General features: G+C 44.9%; 1 protein-coding gene across 2 annotated transcripts in view; it reads left to right on the top strand.

Moving 5' to 3' along the window:
* Positions 1-17,379, top strand: part of si:ch73-374l24.1 (protein kinase C alpha type) — a 150,043-nt gene that overhangs the window by 81,737 nt on the left and 50,927 nt on the right. For both annotated transcript variants that reach the window (XM_036552176.1, XM_036552175.1), the window contains exon 4: positions 15,629-15,740. In XM_036552176.1, the coding sequence (XP_036408069.1) occupies positions 15,629-15,740 (112 nt within the window). The remainder of the gene's footprint in view (positions 1-15,628; positions 15,741-17,379) is intronic.

Here is a 17,379-nt window from a genome sequence, read left to right as displayed (position 1 = left end):
CAAAAGATTGGACACAACCTTTATTCTTTATTTTTACTATTTTCCCTTTTTTTTAATAATAGTAAAGACATCAAAATGATGAAATAACACAAATGGAAATATGCAGTGAACAAAAAGGCATTAAATCAAAACTATCTTATAGTTTATATTCCTCAATGTGGCCAAAAATTCTTTTTAAAATTTTTTTGGTAAAGAAATGCATGCATAGGCATCAACTTCACTATTTATATTTGTCTAAGAAACAAATGTCATGCATTTAAGCATAAGTCTTTAGATCAAAATGTCTTTGAATGCATGTTTCCCATTACCTTAATCAGGTGCGTCCAAACTTCTGTCTGGTACTGTAACTTACACTCCCATTTCCCGCACTCCATCTCTCCAACACTTCTGAGATAGCAGGTGGTAATCAGTTGTGCATCAGCATGTCTGTGCATGCCTCAGGGGTGTAAGGAGGCTAAGGGAGTCTGTGTGATGGACTGTGTTATTAGTAATAATAACCAAAGACATTTGTATAGGGCTTTTCATCCAATGTCACAGCTGCTGGTGGAGGGAGACACCTCATCATGACCAGCGCTGATGTGCTGCCAGTATGTGCACTAATACTCCCCAGCCTCAGCTAAAGAGATTCAGTATTCCACAAAGGATTGCGCTAAATGAATAATCCCTCCTGAGACATATCCAATGGTCCAAATCACCCTTCCTGCTTTGTTACTGCCTGCGTGTCCAGCCCATTATTGGCCCAGTGCTGAGCCCGTAAGACCTGTTCCTCGCAGGGAGAGCTCCCATGGGAATGAGTTTGATCACACTTATCTGCTCTTCAGATTTCAAGAGAGCAATTACGCCTGTGTGTGTGTGAGCGCGCGTGTGTGTGTGAGAAGGGGTTGATTGGTATGTGTGTGTGTGTTTGCATGTATGTGTGTGTGTGCATGCGTGTGTATGCATGTGTTTCTCTACTAAAAATTAGATTTTTGCACAGGTCGTGTGTCACTCACTGCATGAATGACCGTCACAGTATTGGAAGTTGAGGGACTGCTGCACAGCCTTTTAGCGCAGTTGCATATTACTGAAAGTGAGCTGTACAGCTTAACTACTGTATACCCACAGGGCAAGTTAACATGTGTTGCAATATGGTGGTGTAATTATCCCTGTCTTTTATGTAAATGACACAGCCGCAGCGAGCGATTGTGTTCTCTGTGGGTAATGAAACAAGGTCTCTAGTATCACTTGACCACCGCTAATCCTAGGTTACATTAGTCTCCTTTCCCTGACAGACACGGTTAACTAGAGACCCGTTCCGCCACACAATTACCCACCACACTAACAGGCTAAACTACATCAATCCCATGGTTAGTATTTTCCGTGTTCAGGTTCATAAAATATATAAGGGCCTTGATAGCGCATCTGCTCTATGAGGACCAGGGTTAGTAACTGATCCACAGCAATTCTACCTGACAGTCAAGGCTAAGCAATGAATGGAGTTTCTGCCTTACAGCAACATCACTCAATCTCTCCAGGGTGGCTGAGGCCACAGAACACACATGGAAGCAGTTGTATAGAAGTTGTTTAAATGACTTGTCAGTAAGCTGTTTAAAAAAACACACACACACAAGGTCACCCCCCTAGATTTTAACGAAAAAATGTAATTTTCCACCATTTTTAGGTAAGCATGCTTGGAATGTCAATCATTCACATTTCAGCAGCATAGCACAGATAAAATTCAATGAACTTAAAATCCCATAGGGAGGTTTAGGCCTGCCTAACAAAAACAGCACAAAAATGTGCAAGTATGCAAAAATATGTCAAGAAGCTCAGGTGCAAACTGTTGTGAATTGGACGGTTGTGAATTCTCCAGGGAAATGGAGAGGGACAGAAATAGAAGCATGGGAGATATCTGTGAACACATCTCCCTTTCTCATCAACAGGGCCACACACCCTGTTGTTGTTAAAAAAGGTAACTTGCAGAGTCTCAGTGCACTCCCAAAAGTGTACTCCCAAAATTTACACACCGAATACTTGAGGGGTGGTTTTTGGTTTCACTACGATGAATAATTTAGGACCCAGAATTTGTTCCAAATTTGAGGGGCATTGTAAACTAAAGGCTTCAAGGGGATTAAAATTATCCACCCAGTTCAGAGGAGAAATGGTTAAAACATTTTGAATATCTTTCAAAAAAAAATTCAAAATACAAAATGTACATTTTTAAAGAGATCCCCAAGGGAGTTGTCCTGAAAGCTTAATGAAGAGGGAAAACATTAAACAGACCCTAGTCAAAAAAAAAATCCATAAACGCTAAAGATAAGAAACAATAGCATGCACTGTTAATGTACAAGACAGCAATTGAAACAAAAGTGACATTAGTCAAATTAAGTGGGGAAAAAACTGAAAGTCGGAACATCCATTGAGGGATGGAAAGACACATACAGAAGAAAGTTATTTTACGACCTCCTTTCCACCAGCCAGCTATCACAAGGTGACCTTTTAGAAAAAATGTGCTGGGAATATAGCTAACCACACCCACGTACTCTGGGCATGTAATGAAGCAAGGATATATTGAAGATATGTCAAAAGAAATAGCCACTTCATGAAACTGTCATATAGAATTCAACCTAAAATACATTGAAGTTGTATGACAGATACTGGATGAATTAATGTCAGAACGTGAAATCACTGAAATCACTGCTGTTAAGCCATTCCCTTAGAATTGGCTGGAACCTGAATAGCAGCTGTGTCCAAATGGAGTCTATCTATGAAGTACACTGGCACAAAGACAAAGACAACCTTAAAAATGAGAAATCAGATGTAATATTCCTGAATGAAACTATAGCTCAGATTGTGGTAATATATGGAAACATCTCTACAGCAGTAGGAGCTATGAAAAGAGACCTTTGCATTTAATTGGGTTTGCATTGTCACTTTGTTTTTCATTATATTGTGTGTGAACATGCTGAGAAGTGAAGTGAGCCCAATTTATTTCTATTTACTTCAGTGTGCTGTGACATATGTAGTGATTGTTGAAAAGCTAATACAGAAGAAGACTGGTATGGAGACTAATACCCATACAATATTTATTTCATTATTATTCTAACCCATATGTATGTATTGTTATTGTTGGTTGTTGTCCATGGTGTTGGTGTCGTTCTTGATGATATTTAGTTATTACTCATTTATTTTCAAAAAAAATTGACTGATCTTTTTGGTTTAAAGTGGACTTCATCATTCGTCAAACAGTATCAGTCCAGGAAATGAAGTCACCCACTCTTTAAGCAGTAACTGCCGTTTTTTCTCTCTGCTGCTCTATGAGACAGCACGGCGAAAGAGTCACACTCTTCCCTATTCCCCCCGCTTCACCCCATTCCATTCTATTTACATTCATTACATGGAGGGCTGCTGCAGAAGGACCTCAAGCATACCCCAATTTAAAGGGTGACACGTCGAGTCATTTCGCCCGCGTCTTCATCTGAAACTTTAATAAATGCGTGCGGCCCGTGTGCTCGGTGGCTGATTAGTGAGGGCAGAGACCATCGTGCATTTCCTGCGAGCGTGTGCCTGCCGGCTTGTACCTTAACACTGTTTTTCTTTTCATGCGGTCAGCTCCACTGACGCTCTAGAGTCAGCCTGTGGAAAAAGAACAAACACAAATCAAATTCTGGTTGCAGTTCAGTTGGTGTTCCAAAGTCTCGGGGAAACTTCAGGGAAAAGAAAGTTCGAGCAGCAGAAAGGCAATTTCCTGCCATTTAAAGGGATTGCCCTGTGCTGGTGGAGAACAGTCACAGGGGGGAGGGAGTAAAGGGAGGTCTCATTACCGCACGCTCTGACCTTCTGTGTGCCTATGAGAAAATATCTCAGATCGAGCCATTTGTCAATGTCTCCATAATCTCCGGTAATCTATAGGAAGATTTTGCTTAAAAATGAGAAATAACCAGCCCTGCAGTGCTTCCCAACATGTTGTGCCTGTGTAGCAGTGTGAAGAAGCCCTCCTGTCAGCTGGGCCCAAGGCATTGCTCTGTCACAAACTTGATTGAGCATGTCCTCAGTTGTCCTCGCTTGCCTGGAAGGAAGTCGATTTCCCACTCCGCGTCCGCAGGGTAAAACGCCTGCCGACACCACCTCCTCACGTCCGAGTGTTCTGTCTCTGAGAAACATCAGAGCGAGCACGACTGTGCGAATTTGAGTGAACCTCGGTAAATATCCATCTGTGTGAAACGATGACACGTTGTATGCTGTGTACGTTGCTCTGTGTAAGAGCACCTGCTAAGATAATGCAGTGTGCTGTGTTTTACTCTTAGTTTTAGTGTGCACCTTCTGTTCTAGTGTGAATCATCATGAATAAAAATTTTCAAAGGAAACCTCTACAAGCTGAAGCTAATACTAAATGCTTATCTCCACTGTATGGACCTCTTTTAAAGCTGCCTTTAAAAGCAGGCTGCAAAGAAATCAATTCTCTCCCTCAATTAAAAGTAGTTAAATAGGGTTAAGTCAAATTAAGACAGATAAAAATCTCCTACCACCTGCTGAATCCTCAATTACACATAGTCTGATGTAGATAAGTGTAATTAGTTTGGATTGGGTTTTTTTTTTCATTTTCAGTTGAAAATTTATGTTTGGTTTGTTAAAACTGTGTTTCTGGTTTAGAACACCAGCTTGCATTAATTGCAGTTTTGATGCAACACTTTCATTGCACAAAACAAACATGTCCTAATTCAAAATTAAGGTATGCCTGTATTGTTTCATGCATACTTAACAAGTCGTATACATCTGATGTTACTATGAACAAATGTAGTTTGTCATTCCCATCGGCTCTGTAATACTAAGCCTAATATAGATGTTTCTGTGCAGACCCCTTAGATGTACCCCACTAATGTAATTCACCACGGAATGTGAATGAAACAGTCATTTTTAATTGGACAACTTGTTTCAGATGAAATATTTGCAGACCATTTTATAATTAAAGGTACAGAATGTGTAAGGTGTGTCCCATAATTGTGCTCTGAGATGAGGTGTTGTGAGGAGATATGTCAGTTAGAAATGGGGGTAACGCTCTATGATGGTGTGTTTCACATTAAATTAATATTGTTCACAGCCAAATGACCCTTAGTGTAAGCCAGCTGGCCAAAATTAACCAAAATGAACTGAGACTCACCTAACTGAAAGGAATTGGACAAAAAATGACCAGGTCCACAGAGGAACCTTTTGCAGGTTTCTTGTTGCCGTTATCTTCACGGTTGCTGAGCAGACGCTTATAAAGCCCTAACCCTAACCCTTACATACCTTACAAATGCTTACATATTATACAGCTGGATATTTACTGAGGCGGTTCAGGTCAAGTGCCTTGCCTGAGGATACAGCAGCGCCTGAGAGCTGAGCTGAGATGCCCCTGCTCTTTACTAATACACTGTACTGTTGCCCCTATGAGTGGAACCTCACAGCACAACACACTGGGCTTTATTTACAGCCAGCTGGAAATGGCGCCTTCACTTTCACACATCTTGTTCTTCCGGCGATTTTGGGACAAGGCGTCCTGGCTGACACCTACCCGTACCTCGAAGCGAACCACGACACCGGAAGGTGAGAGAGGGTCAGAGGGGGAGATCTACAGACGTGGGAAACCATAGACCTGTGCCATGTAGGGGCACCGTGGGCTCTGTAATGCACACCGAAGCGGTACTGCCTGCTCGTTACTGGGCGAAACCTGCGAGCTGCGAGTTGTTGGGGGGAGGGGGGGGGTGCTAATCTGAGCAGATCAGCTGTGTGTGGGCGGGCGCTGACTAAGTACAGCTGGCTCTCCTTTGCGCCAGCGCGGTCTGGTACACCCAAGGAGGGAGGTCCTCCCTTAAGGGGGGGGGGGGGGGGGGGCAGAGAATCCAATTAAACCACAAGCGTTCAGACACTTCTGTTCGGAACACAAGGCCGAGAGTGAGGAGAGCTGGATGAAAGAGCAGGCTTGACATCGGGCAGCGAGGTTATCTTTACCTTGTAGAAATCGAAAAACTTAGTAACTGCTGTGTCTGATGCTCCTTGCCCTCCCTCTGCCTGGTACCATTACTTCTCTAACCATGAGCCATCGTGTGCAGTCAGCTTTCTGAATATAATGTGAACCTTCAATGTCAGGTGAATTGGGTCATGGTGAAGTGGTGGGATTTATGGAATTTTTTCGTCCAAAATTGGTATTTTAAAGCAGAGGGTCCCAAACGGGGGTCCTTGGTCCCCTGGGGGTCTGTGAAGGAATGCCAGGGGGTCTATATCAAGAGCCAAAGCCTGTTCTCTCAAGGGTTCCTGAAATATATCATGAAAAGGGCTGGGAACCCCTGCTCTATGGCTTGTCTTCTTTAGCTCAGAACCCTGACACTCAAGTATTGGAAACGGGTGATTTTTTACATTTATTTTGACAATGTCTGCATGGCACATTTTTAACAAGTAGAAAATGGTTAATAGTTTAAGCTTCACCCTTCTGAAATATATTGGAGATATTGAATACAGCTTGCGTGTGTGTTTATCAGTGTGGGTGTGCTTGTATGCTGATGCATATTGTTAATCAAATGGGATGTGAAACCAGGTATGTTGCATAGGAGATAACCGTATTGTTCTGTTTATCCCTGCGCCCTCTCTCTCTATAATAAAATATGAGTTCTCTCCCTCTGTGTCTGTGTCTGTGTCTGATTAATTCTCTTACCTATTAAGCCTCCCTTTGTGATGATGGGTGCTGTGGATATTTGCATGGATGTTTTCTGCCAACGGCAAAGCTATGCTGAACAACCAAAAGACAATGAGACACATTGGACTGCCTGGCATGTCTTGTCCTCCTAACTCTGTGTGATCTAATCCCCCTCCCCTCATACACACACACCAAACACACACACACACTCACAGACACAGACACACACCCACACACACACACACACACACACACCATTCCCTCCTGCTGGAAAAACTGAGAACTGATGAGTCCTTTAAGCACACCTCATGTGATTTGGAAGGACACTTGGTGTGTACCTTACTCACAGCCACTGCTTGGGTATGGATTTTTTGTCACATTGGCAATGCTGAGGGTGTGGCTGGTGCTGCTGGACCGAAGGAAATCAGTCATTATTTTCTGTGATGGTTTATTGTCGTTCTGTTTCTCCAGGCTTCCTGTGCAAAGCAGCACTATCCGAGCGAGCGGCGGCAGAGCTCGCTGTCTGAGAGAAGCGTGAAGTGCAGGTGAAGACATAAGCTCCTTTGTCCCCGCTCCGACGTGATGGGCGGACCGCGGTGTCGGTCACACGGCGGGGGGGATGCATTACGAGGAAGTGTGACTCAGTGCAGGACGTTAAGCAAGCAGATGGCCACATCTGAAGAACCTCGTAGCGTCTGCTTGCTGTTAGTGACTCAGATACAGCATTTGAGGCCCAACTGTTCCAGCGTGATACAGTATTTGAGGCCAGTTGTTCCAATGTGATACAGTGTTTGAGGCCAGCTGCTGCAGTGTGATACAGTTTTTTGAGACCAGCTGTTCCAGTGTGGTATAGTAATTAGCAGCTTGCTCCTTTCCTAAGGGTACAACAGCACAGGTCCACCAGGGAATCAAACTGGCAACCTTCAGGTTGCAAGCCCTGCTCCTTCCCACCACACCACACTGCTGCTAGAATCAGCTAGAGCTGCGTGAAGTCAGTCTCGGTTCAGCATCGTCTCCACTGCACGCTCCTGATTGAATCTTATCCAGTTTCAACCGGAGCGAAATTGTTTTGGTCTCTCTGTACTTTGCATCCTTGCCTTGACTGGGCACGGGCTTGCTAATGATGCTAAATTATGTATTTATGACAGGCTGCTTTTTGTGTATGATAACAGTGTGCAGGAGAATCCCCTGGGTAAAAAGGCACATTTCTTTGGCTATGTTGTACTGCAGGAAAGAGAGAATGAGGCTTCAGTGCTGAATCCCATTTAACCAGATAAAATCCCTTCTCACAGCCGTGTCATCACCAGCCCTGACAAACTTTCACACAGAGCCTTAGCTGACAAGGATTTTTCTGGCAGGCTTCAATAAAGTCTCTGAACCAGTTTTACACTTTTTTTACCATTTTTTTTCTGACCATTCTTCTTTTTTGTCATCCTGGAATAACAGAAAAAAGCTACAAGGGCTTGTAAAATGGTAGGTCAACCGAGGACCTGTAGCTCTCATCTGGATTTCTCATCTTTTTCAGCCTTTGTTTGCCCTGCCTCTCACTTTAAGCTCTTTTTTGGGTGCAACTTACTCATAGCTGTGCGTCACATAGGGAATGGATGCTGGATGCTCTGCTGCAATTCCTGAAAGCCTCTGTGATTATTCAGCTGTTTTTGACGCTAGATGTTAACCGACAGGAATGTGAGTTTTAAGGCCCTTCTGTCCACACAGATATCCAACACTTTACAGATGGGTCCATGACTTTGTTGTGCCAAGCTGACACTTGGTAATCGGTGGTTGGTTCTGGGAATGTGGAATGGAATTTTAAATGATTTCCCCCCCAGGGCATTACCAACCACTAGAGGGCATTTGTGAGCCCTCAGCACCATGCAGTTCATCACTTGAAAAGTGCATACCTGTATGAAAAAAGTAGGTATAAGTTTCAAATAAATTATGGATTCTACAGCTAAGTAATAAGTAGTTAGTAAGTAGTTAGTAAGTAAGTAGTATATAATAAGTAGTAAGGAATACTGCAGGCAATACTGTATTACTGAATTTTACTAATGTGCTCTGAATAGGGTCACACAAATGTCGCATTAGAGCTGTAATGTTCTGTCTTAAAATGTGAACATGTGCTATGTTTGACAGTATTCAAGCTCACATACTCATCTGCACACACAAATATGAAATACTCAAACCCATTCATTCTCATACATGTGTGTGTGCGTGTTATATGTATATGTACTGTATAAATGTATGAATGTTCGTGTGTGTATGTTGCATATGTGTGTATAAGTCTGTAAATGTTTCATACACTATATGTGTGAGTGACTCACATGTGTTTCGAGTCTGTGTACAAATTCCTGAATGTTTCCTATGTGTGAGTGTGAGCTTCCAGCAGAATGTGAATGTTGAAAGTGTGGCGATGCAGAATTGGACTCTAAGTATTATATGAGTTCCACACTTCATCACCAGCTTCAAGTGTTAAAATCAAGTGTTGAAAACACGTCATATGAGGTAAAAGTGGAAATAGTCCCAAACCACTGCTTGTGACTGCTGAGAGTTCCCTAATGACTGGGGGCTGTGCTGACGCTTTATGTTCGCGAGTAACAGTCTGTGACACAGCAGGAAATGGAAAGTCTACTCAGGCCATTCGGACTTTGGCTTTAGAACAGCAGCTTGCTTATTTCCTCAGCAATTCAGTTTCGCCGATGACATCGTTCCTGCGTGCGTGTGCGCCTCGTGTCCGTGTGTGAGAGCGTTCTTTATTGGGGCTGGTTTTAAGGCTGATAGCCCCTTGCATTTCTCAGGCGGCCTGGCTGACGCGCCTCTCGCTGCGGTGACCTCACAGCAACCCGCAGAGACATGAAACGAGGCACAGCCCATTCCCATTTGCGCGGAGGGGGTTCGCGCCGCGTCTGGCGGCTCAGGTCTCTCAGTCGGATCAGATTTCGAGGAGCTGGGGACGGATCGCTCCGGCCCGGTGTCGATACGCAATTCGCACGACGGAAATGAGACCCCTTTCGTTCGGCAGTAATCTTTAAAGCAGTATCAGCTTGTCATCCCTGGTAAATATAAGGCTTTTGCTCATCAATGTGCTGTTGTATTATTCAGTTTGAGCCGCCAGCTTCCTGTAATACAGAGAAGCTCAGATGATGGAATAGATCAATCCAAATAACACCCTCAAAATGTTTTTTTGTGTACAGGTCCACAGATTTATTTTGGCTTCAGGAAAGACATTAATACCCTCCAGAGGATGAGACAAACAATATAGAATCTTCAGATATTTACGTATGTATAAGTTATACGCATGTATATCCATGATTTATGTTTGCACAAATCTGTTTATTTTGCATATTGTGCATTTTTACGTGTGCACATTACACATTTATTTTTATAGTTATGCATTTGTATTTTTATAAGGTAGAGGTTTGTATAAGTGTATGTTATCTGTTTTAATATATGCAGGACACATTTGGTGCAAGTAATCGATCAAACTCATGGCCACTGTTTCAGGATGCCGGTTTGCTGTTTTACTTTTTAATGGAATGACTTAATTAAAGCAGGAGCTCATAAAGTATGAACTGATAGCTCACTAGGCTTGAGAACCTCCTGGTGCTGTCTGCTTGACCTCCCTGGCATTGCCTATTGTTGGGTCATGATCAGGGCACAGGTGCGCAACTGGAGACCAGGATGTATTTGTGCCAGGGAAGAGGAGCGATGAGGCTCCGTGAGCCGGTCCTCAGGCTTTGAGAGTCAGCGAAGTGGATGTTTAGGATCGCATAACCCGATGTAAACATGGGTGAAACCGGAGGCCCATTAAGGCTGATGAAATGACAGGCTGGGGATGTTTAAGAGCCATTTAAGATGTCAGCCGAGCCTTCTGGTTCACGACTGGGGGACCGTTTGTGATGCTGTGCATTGTAACAGCCAATGACAGTGCTGCAAACAGCTGGATTGAGCAAAGCCACTGCTGGACGGTTAACCCTGCCCAGCCTGGGTAATCCCCTGACCCTGACCTTCTGTCCCAGTGTTGCAGTGCATTCAGAAGAGTGACTCTCTCCATGGTAAGGACACAGGGCTTTATTCACCGGCTGAGCCAGTGCCTGGCCCTCGGAGAGGGAATCACCTCTAGGGGAGTCCGCCTCATATGTCCAGATCATGGCGGTTTGGAGGTCCTCGAGCGTGCTCTGACCCTCGACCTCGACCGGCCTCATTCTCGCTGTCGCTGAGGACTAACACCTGCCTAGCCATGCACACAGCCCCAGGGTAGCAAACCACTGACTGCACAGGTCACACGGGGGTCAGCATCTCCTTCGAAGAGTAGCTCGGCCTGGAGGACGAACAGGGCGGAGCTCCGTCTGCAAGCCGTTTGTGATGGGAAAGTTGCGGCATCCTGGCAGAGCTGCGACTGCTGCAGCAAAGGAAGGAGAGACAGAAAGAAGGAGGGAAGGAGAAGAAGAGAGAGAGAAGTAGAGAGAGAAAGGGAGGGAGGGTGATGTGGAGGATTTGAGATTTAAGAAGAGATAAAACTGTAGATAAAACTGTGAATGACAACTGCTGACCTGTGCTGGAGACTCATCATTATGTATCCGTATGTGCCTTCAGAAAAAAAAGTGTACGGATTTTGAACGTGAATTAAATGTTCCTGCTGTCAGGTTGATTAATGGGTAATTTGTGACTGACCGTGACGGGTTTACGTAAGCACTACCTAACTTCATTACTCCGGGGGGGTGATAAGGCGCAGGTAATGAGGCAGTTTAGCCTGCTGAGTGTTGCTGGTGGTGAAAATAGAGAAAGGAAGATGCAGGTAGTGACCAATAGGCACCGCTTCTCAGGAGAACAGTGTTGTTATGTCAGAGGCGGGACTGCATGATCGGCGGGGTCAAAATGTCAGAACGCCTCACTGAGACTGAGCCATCGTCATGACCCCCAGACGGGGATGGTTTTCTCACTGCCAGCCCTGCATCAGAAACCCGCCCATCACCAGTTCAGTGGTGAGGGGGCGGTTACACAGCCTCCACCCACAGGCACACAAGGGCCCATACTTCATCAATGAAAATGAAGGATATGCAGTCAGCAGAACCCCAGCTGGACTCATCAGCAGTGCAGCCAGATCCCCTTTAGGTACGAGTCAAGGTTCCACGTAGACCGGCTTGAAGGCCATCACTGTGGCCAAGGCCAGTGCCGGTGTGTGCAACAGACCAATCAAATGAGAGGTCTCCTCTCATTGGCCATCTAGTGGCACGATGTCGAGGATACGCCTGACAGTTCAGTGCTCCCTGTTAGCGAGCAAAGCTTTGAAGCACCAAGTTATAATTTCGCACGTCATCGCTAATATTTCCACTTCCTGCTGCTGGATAGCAAAGCAGCAGACCACATCTTGCCAGCATCGTCAGTGTAAGACAGATGCTGATAGATGCAAGATATCCCCTTAGATGCGAGATCAGACCGACGTTATATATTTTGCCTTTTCATGCTGTTCTTGCAACCCAACTATTCAGACTTCTCTAAGCATTGTGATTGAAGAATAATAATATGTAAGTTATACAGTTTACAGCAGCTGCCCAAGATACTGAAAGGTGGCTGCCTGTTAGATCTCCAGGTGAGGTGATGTTGCTGTTCCCTTGAGCATGGTCATTTCCCTGAGCTGGTCCAGTAAATATCCTGCTGTCTACATGGATAAAGATTAAACTGTGAGCAATGCAGGTCACCCTCTACAAAGCCTGTGGAAAATAATAATAGTTGTGTATGCATTGTGCTAGGCACAATCTTAGGCAGTGCAGCAATCAGAAATACAGTTGACTGACTGGAGGAACTGTACATTAGTGAGCTTACAATGTACTGTATAAACCCAATGACCACCTGTCTATTCCGTCCCTTTGAATATATATCTGTAGGAATATGCAGTTGCTCACAGTTAACTAGTATGCATATTTTAATCTGTTTATGACATACATAATATGGTCGACCTTTGGAGGAGAAGATGAGAGTAATGAGGCATTCAGACTGAGACCAGGTAGACATTAAGTTATGCACATGCTTCAGAAGTGCACAGCTTCCATTTGGCTGCTCCCAGAACATTGGTATTCTGTGGCTGCTGCCTTAGGGACTGCAGCCTCCTGGACAGCACAAAGCCATGAATATTCATGTTGGACAGGCTGGGTGGGGGGGGGGGGGGATGTGGGGGGCGGGGGCTGTTTTGGGGAGTCTGGACAGGCCTGGCCACTGCTCTCTTGACAGGCCTGCCTTTGGTGCTTGTAGCGAATATAGCCTTCCTCAGACAGACACCAGCCATGCGCATAAGACAGCTATTCTCTGTGGGTAGGCATGGATATGTAAATCTGATATGTAAACAAAATAATTCCGTGAGATTGTTTAGTTTTGTAGAGCCCTGTTTGTCAATACAAACTACAGACAAGACGTTAATGTTTTATATTAATAAAATAAAAAACGTATTAACTATAGTCTAAACAGTGAAGTCAATGAAAGAAGAAGCAAAACAAGGAATTGAAATAGACTACAGTAAACAGGCAAAGATAAACATATCAGAATGGATTAATGAATGAAGGACATGGGTGCTATCAGAAACTAAACAGTGTGAAAAGGGGAATGTGAAAGGAAGGCTAAAGCTCAGTGTGTGGGAGCTCGAGCAGAAAGACTGACAATGTATAATAACTGATATGATTAAATAGAGCTAATTCATGTATAGGCTGGTCTCATACAAGCTAAATCCTGATGCCAGTGTTGAATGACAGTGTTGGTCAAATGTGTCCAAGGAGGGCCAGTGCTTGAATCCGTAGAATTTACAGCTGCTGTTGCTGGGGAGGTCGTGGGGCTAGTCTGATGTAGTCTTCTGGGCTGGTGCACAGAAGAGAGAGGTATGCTTGGGAGGTTAGTTCCTGGGGAGGTTTACAAGGACACTCAGAACACATGAGATGAGGCAGACAGGGGGCAGAACTCTCTTTCTCAGAACACATGAGATAAGTTCACCAGGAACTTTATCTGGGTGTCTGGCAGCTGCAGAAGTTTTCAGCTGGGCTGGAGTTCCAGTATTGCCTTGGTGATCGGGTCAAGAGGTCAGGGGTTCAGTGTCGGTTCACATAGCCGTGAGTGTGAAGTCAGATTGAGGGTGCGTTGGTTACACAAGACAAGTTCTATTACTCCTGCTGTATCTGTATAGTACAACATCAAAGGCCTGCTACCCTACGTGATAGTGAAGCAGATTAAAGTCTGATATGATATGAAGTCGTCTTCTTTGGCACACAGACAGTCCTGTTTATGAAGCTGTTCTCCTTACCCTGGGCCCAGCGTGACCACATCCATATCCTTACCCTGGGCCCAGTGTGACCACACCCACATCCTTACCCTGGGCCCAGTGTGACCACACCTACATCCTTACCCTGAGCCCAGTGTGACCAGGCCCACATCCTTACCCTGAGCCCAGTGTGACCAGGCCCACATCCTTACCCTGAGCCCTTTGTGATCACACCTCTCTCCTTACCCTGAGCCCTGTGTGACCAGGCCCACATCCTTACCCTGAGCCCATTGTGATCACACCTCTCTCCTTACCCTGTGTATAAAGTGCCCGTACTCTGTTCTCTGACCCACCTTACCTTCTCATTCCCACTGGCTGCTTGGCAGTACTCTTGCTGGCTTGGGCTGCAGAGGATACAGACTGTGTGCTTTAATATCAGCTGGCTTTTTCCAGTTTACATGTCACTTAACATACCCATCACCATTTATACTCCCCTCTGATTCCTAAATAAAGGCAAGTGTTAGTTCTTGTAGCAAAAAATACAAAACATGTCTCAATATGTTGGTGATCACTGAACGCACTAAACAGCATTTGTGAAGTGACACATACATTTTATTTTGAGTCAGAGTGAAGGAAAAAACTTGAATGTGTGTGCGTGTGGGTCTGTGTGTGTGTGTGTGCGCACACGTGTGTGCGTGTGTGCGTGCACAAAAGCGAGTATTTGTGAGATATATGCTGCTCTGCCCTTTTTGTTAATAACTTTTCATCTAAGAAAGAGGAGAATGTCATTTCAACATAAAAGTCATCATTATTTTTAGCATCAGTTGGAGTGTATGTGGGGATCAAAGTGGTCGTCCAGCTCAGCAGAGTAGAGACAGACATTGCCAGATCAGAGTTTTCCTGGTTTGATCTTACAGGCCGGATTTGATGTTGGATGAAGGAATTGGAAATGTCCTGCTTTCGCTGGGTTACAGACAGGCTTCTCAGATCAGTGCTAGTAGAGAAGAACTGAATGTTCTAAGCATGTTTGCTTGTGATGTTACCCCTCCCTCCCCTCTTGTTTTCTTCCCCTCTCTCTGGCACTCTCTGTCTCTCTCGTTCTCTCGTTGTCTCTATCTCTCTCTCTCTCTCTCTCTCTTTCTCTCCTTTATAATCCATAACCTGCGTCAAAACCCCTGTCTTAGAAAATACCCCTCTGATTGCATGGTACACAGTTCTGCCATGGAAATCTGACGTGTGTGATGCCTACAAGTATTTAGGTAAACATCTAGACGTAAAACTCACAAACACACTGTGCTGCACCTCCATCCTGTTAAATCCACAGTGTTATATCAGCCCTTACAGAGCTTATGGCCAGTATTATTAACTCTGAGTTAACCTAATGCCCGAACACTGAGCCAAGCTACTTGTATCACTTGCTGATTTTACGTGTAATATTGCAATGAGTTTTTGGATTCTGTGATCTAGTGAGTGATGTATGGTAGTATACTTGACTTCCCTTGTCTAGTCAGGTTGCAAAAGTTAACTTGTGGTAGGGCTTGAATGATGTTATGCTCGCACTCACTGGTCTGGGAGTGTTGTTAGCCTGGTCTGACACTGTTGCTCATTCAACTGGGATAGATACACTTCTGTTCTTTTGCGCTGGGCATCGCTCTTGGTAAGAGTGTCTGCTGAATGAGTGTGATGTAATGTGATGGTTAACGTTTTCTTTGTCCGTTTCCTTGTCTCTGCAGGACCCCAGAAGCAAGCACAAGTTTAAGATCCACACGTACGGCAGCCCCACCTTCTGCGACCACTGCGGCTCGCTGCTGTACGGCCTCATCCACCAGGGCATGAAGTGTGACAGTGAGTGACACCGGCGCCTGGGGGGGGCTGGGGGGGCCAGGGGGCCAGGGAGGGGGGCCGGGGGGGCCTGAATCAGCCATCATCCATGCGCTGCAAGGTGAAACAAACACCTGCATCGGCACACTGCCCGAGCAAACCGCTGTTTGAGCTACTTATACAGAGCCCAACATAGACATTTTCAAGCAGTGATAGAGATGTCAGTGGATTCTAAATACATAACTACTGTATTTAATATGAATGTAGAATGTTTAAAAATTTAGGTTGAGAAGAGACATGATTCCGATGTGGAATTTAAGTCAATGGCTTCTATTCCACTCTGTGTTCAGCTGGTCTGTGACATGAAACAAAGAAGAAAAGAAAATGTATTTAAAAGAAGAAATACAATCAGAATATTCAACACAATAACAATGAAAGCAGCTCAGTCTTGTGACCTTAGTACCAGGTACTTAAGTCTGATTTAGAGGACTTTCAGACGCGTGGGGAGTCGAAATTTGGTGAGACGGGCTGCCCCTCGTCGCTCGGTCACCCGGAAACCAGACCGGTGAATGACAGAGGTTAATTAAAGGTTTAAATGAATTACGGAGGCAGGGTGTTTAGCTGAATTTGCCGCTGACTAACGGGGCAGGTCTCCTCGGTACGCAGTGACCTGCACAGTGTTTCCTATCTGCAAGATCAGCGCAGGCAGAAAACCGAACGCTCGCTCAAATTACCCTTTGTCTTTACCCAGGGACTCAAATGCCTCCCCGCTCTCGGCCCTTAATTGCACATTCCGTGCGAACGTTTCCCACTGTTTTTATTTCGGTGCTTGCCGGAATCAAGAGCATTTGTTTCTCGCGGCCCCCACAATGTTCGCCAGTCGATGATTCCCTCTCAGAAAGGCCCGCAATTAGAGCCTTCGGGATCAGGGCTGTAATATGTATTTATACACGGGGAGTTTTCTTTTTTCAATCAAGTGGGTAAGACCAGCTCCCTGTTTCTCTCTTTTTCACACTCTCTCGTCCTCTCACACTCGCCCCCCCTCTCCAATTCCAAGAATTCAGTCGATGGCATTAAATGGCTTTGTTGAGTCACTTTATTAAAAGTCGTCAGAAGACAGCAGCACTTCCTCATAGCTCGCAATTATCAGAAAAGGTATTTAACATTCATTTGTTTGATGCTACCAACCTCGGTACAGGAGGCATTTGGCTGTTGGTCAAAACTGTGAGAAATTTTAACCTTACCGATTTTGGTCGCAAATGGCTTTTAGGCTGTGGCTGGTGCTCTGGCTGCTCTTAACGAGAGCAGATCAGGAGATTAAAGAGCGGATAAAAAGCAAGGTTGCATTATGACATCACCGCATTCTCCCACTCCAGCTCGCTGGTAGAGGTCAGAGGTCGGAGAACGTGTCCAGCCGTGCTGTAATCAGAGCACGTTGCGCATGGGGACCACAGTGTTCCTGCCCTCCAGTGCCTGTTTCATGCCGTGGAAAACGGAACACTTTCCTATGTTTGCTTATCAGCATGCTGCATCACACAGCTACGATATCACAACTCCACAGGTAGTACTGCATCATACAGCTATGATATCACAGCACCGTTGCCACAACAGCATCACACAGCTACAACATCACAGCACCACTGCCAGCACCACACAGCTTCAA

The sequence above is a fragment of the Megalops cyprinoides genome, chromosome 19, assembly GCF_013368585.1.
Source record: "Megalops cyprinoides isolate fMegCyp1 chromosome 19, fMegCyp1.pri, whole genome shotgun sequence".
Taxonomy (NCBI): domain Eukaryota; kingdom Metazoa; phylum Chordata; class Actinopteri; order Elopiformes; family Megalopidae; genus Megalops; species Megalops cyprinoides.
The sequence above is the reverse complement of the archived record's forward strand: the minus strand, read 5'-3'. Positions and strand labels throughout refer to the sequence as shown.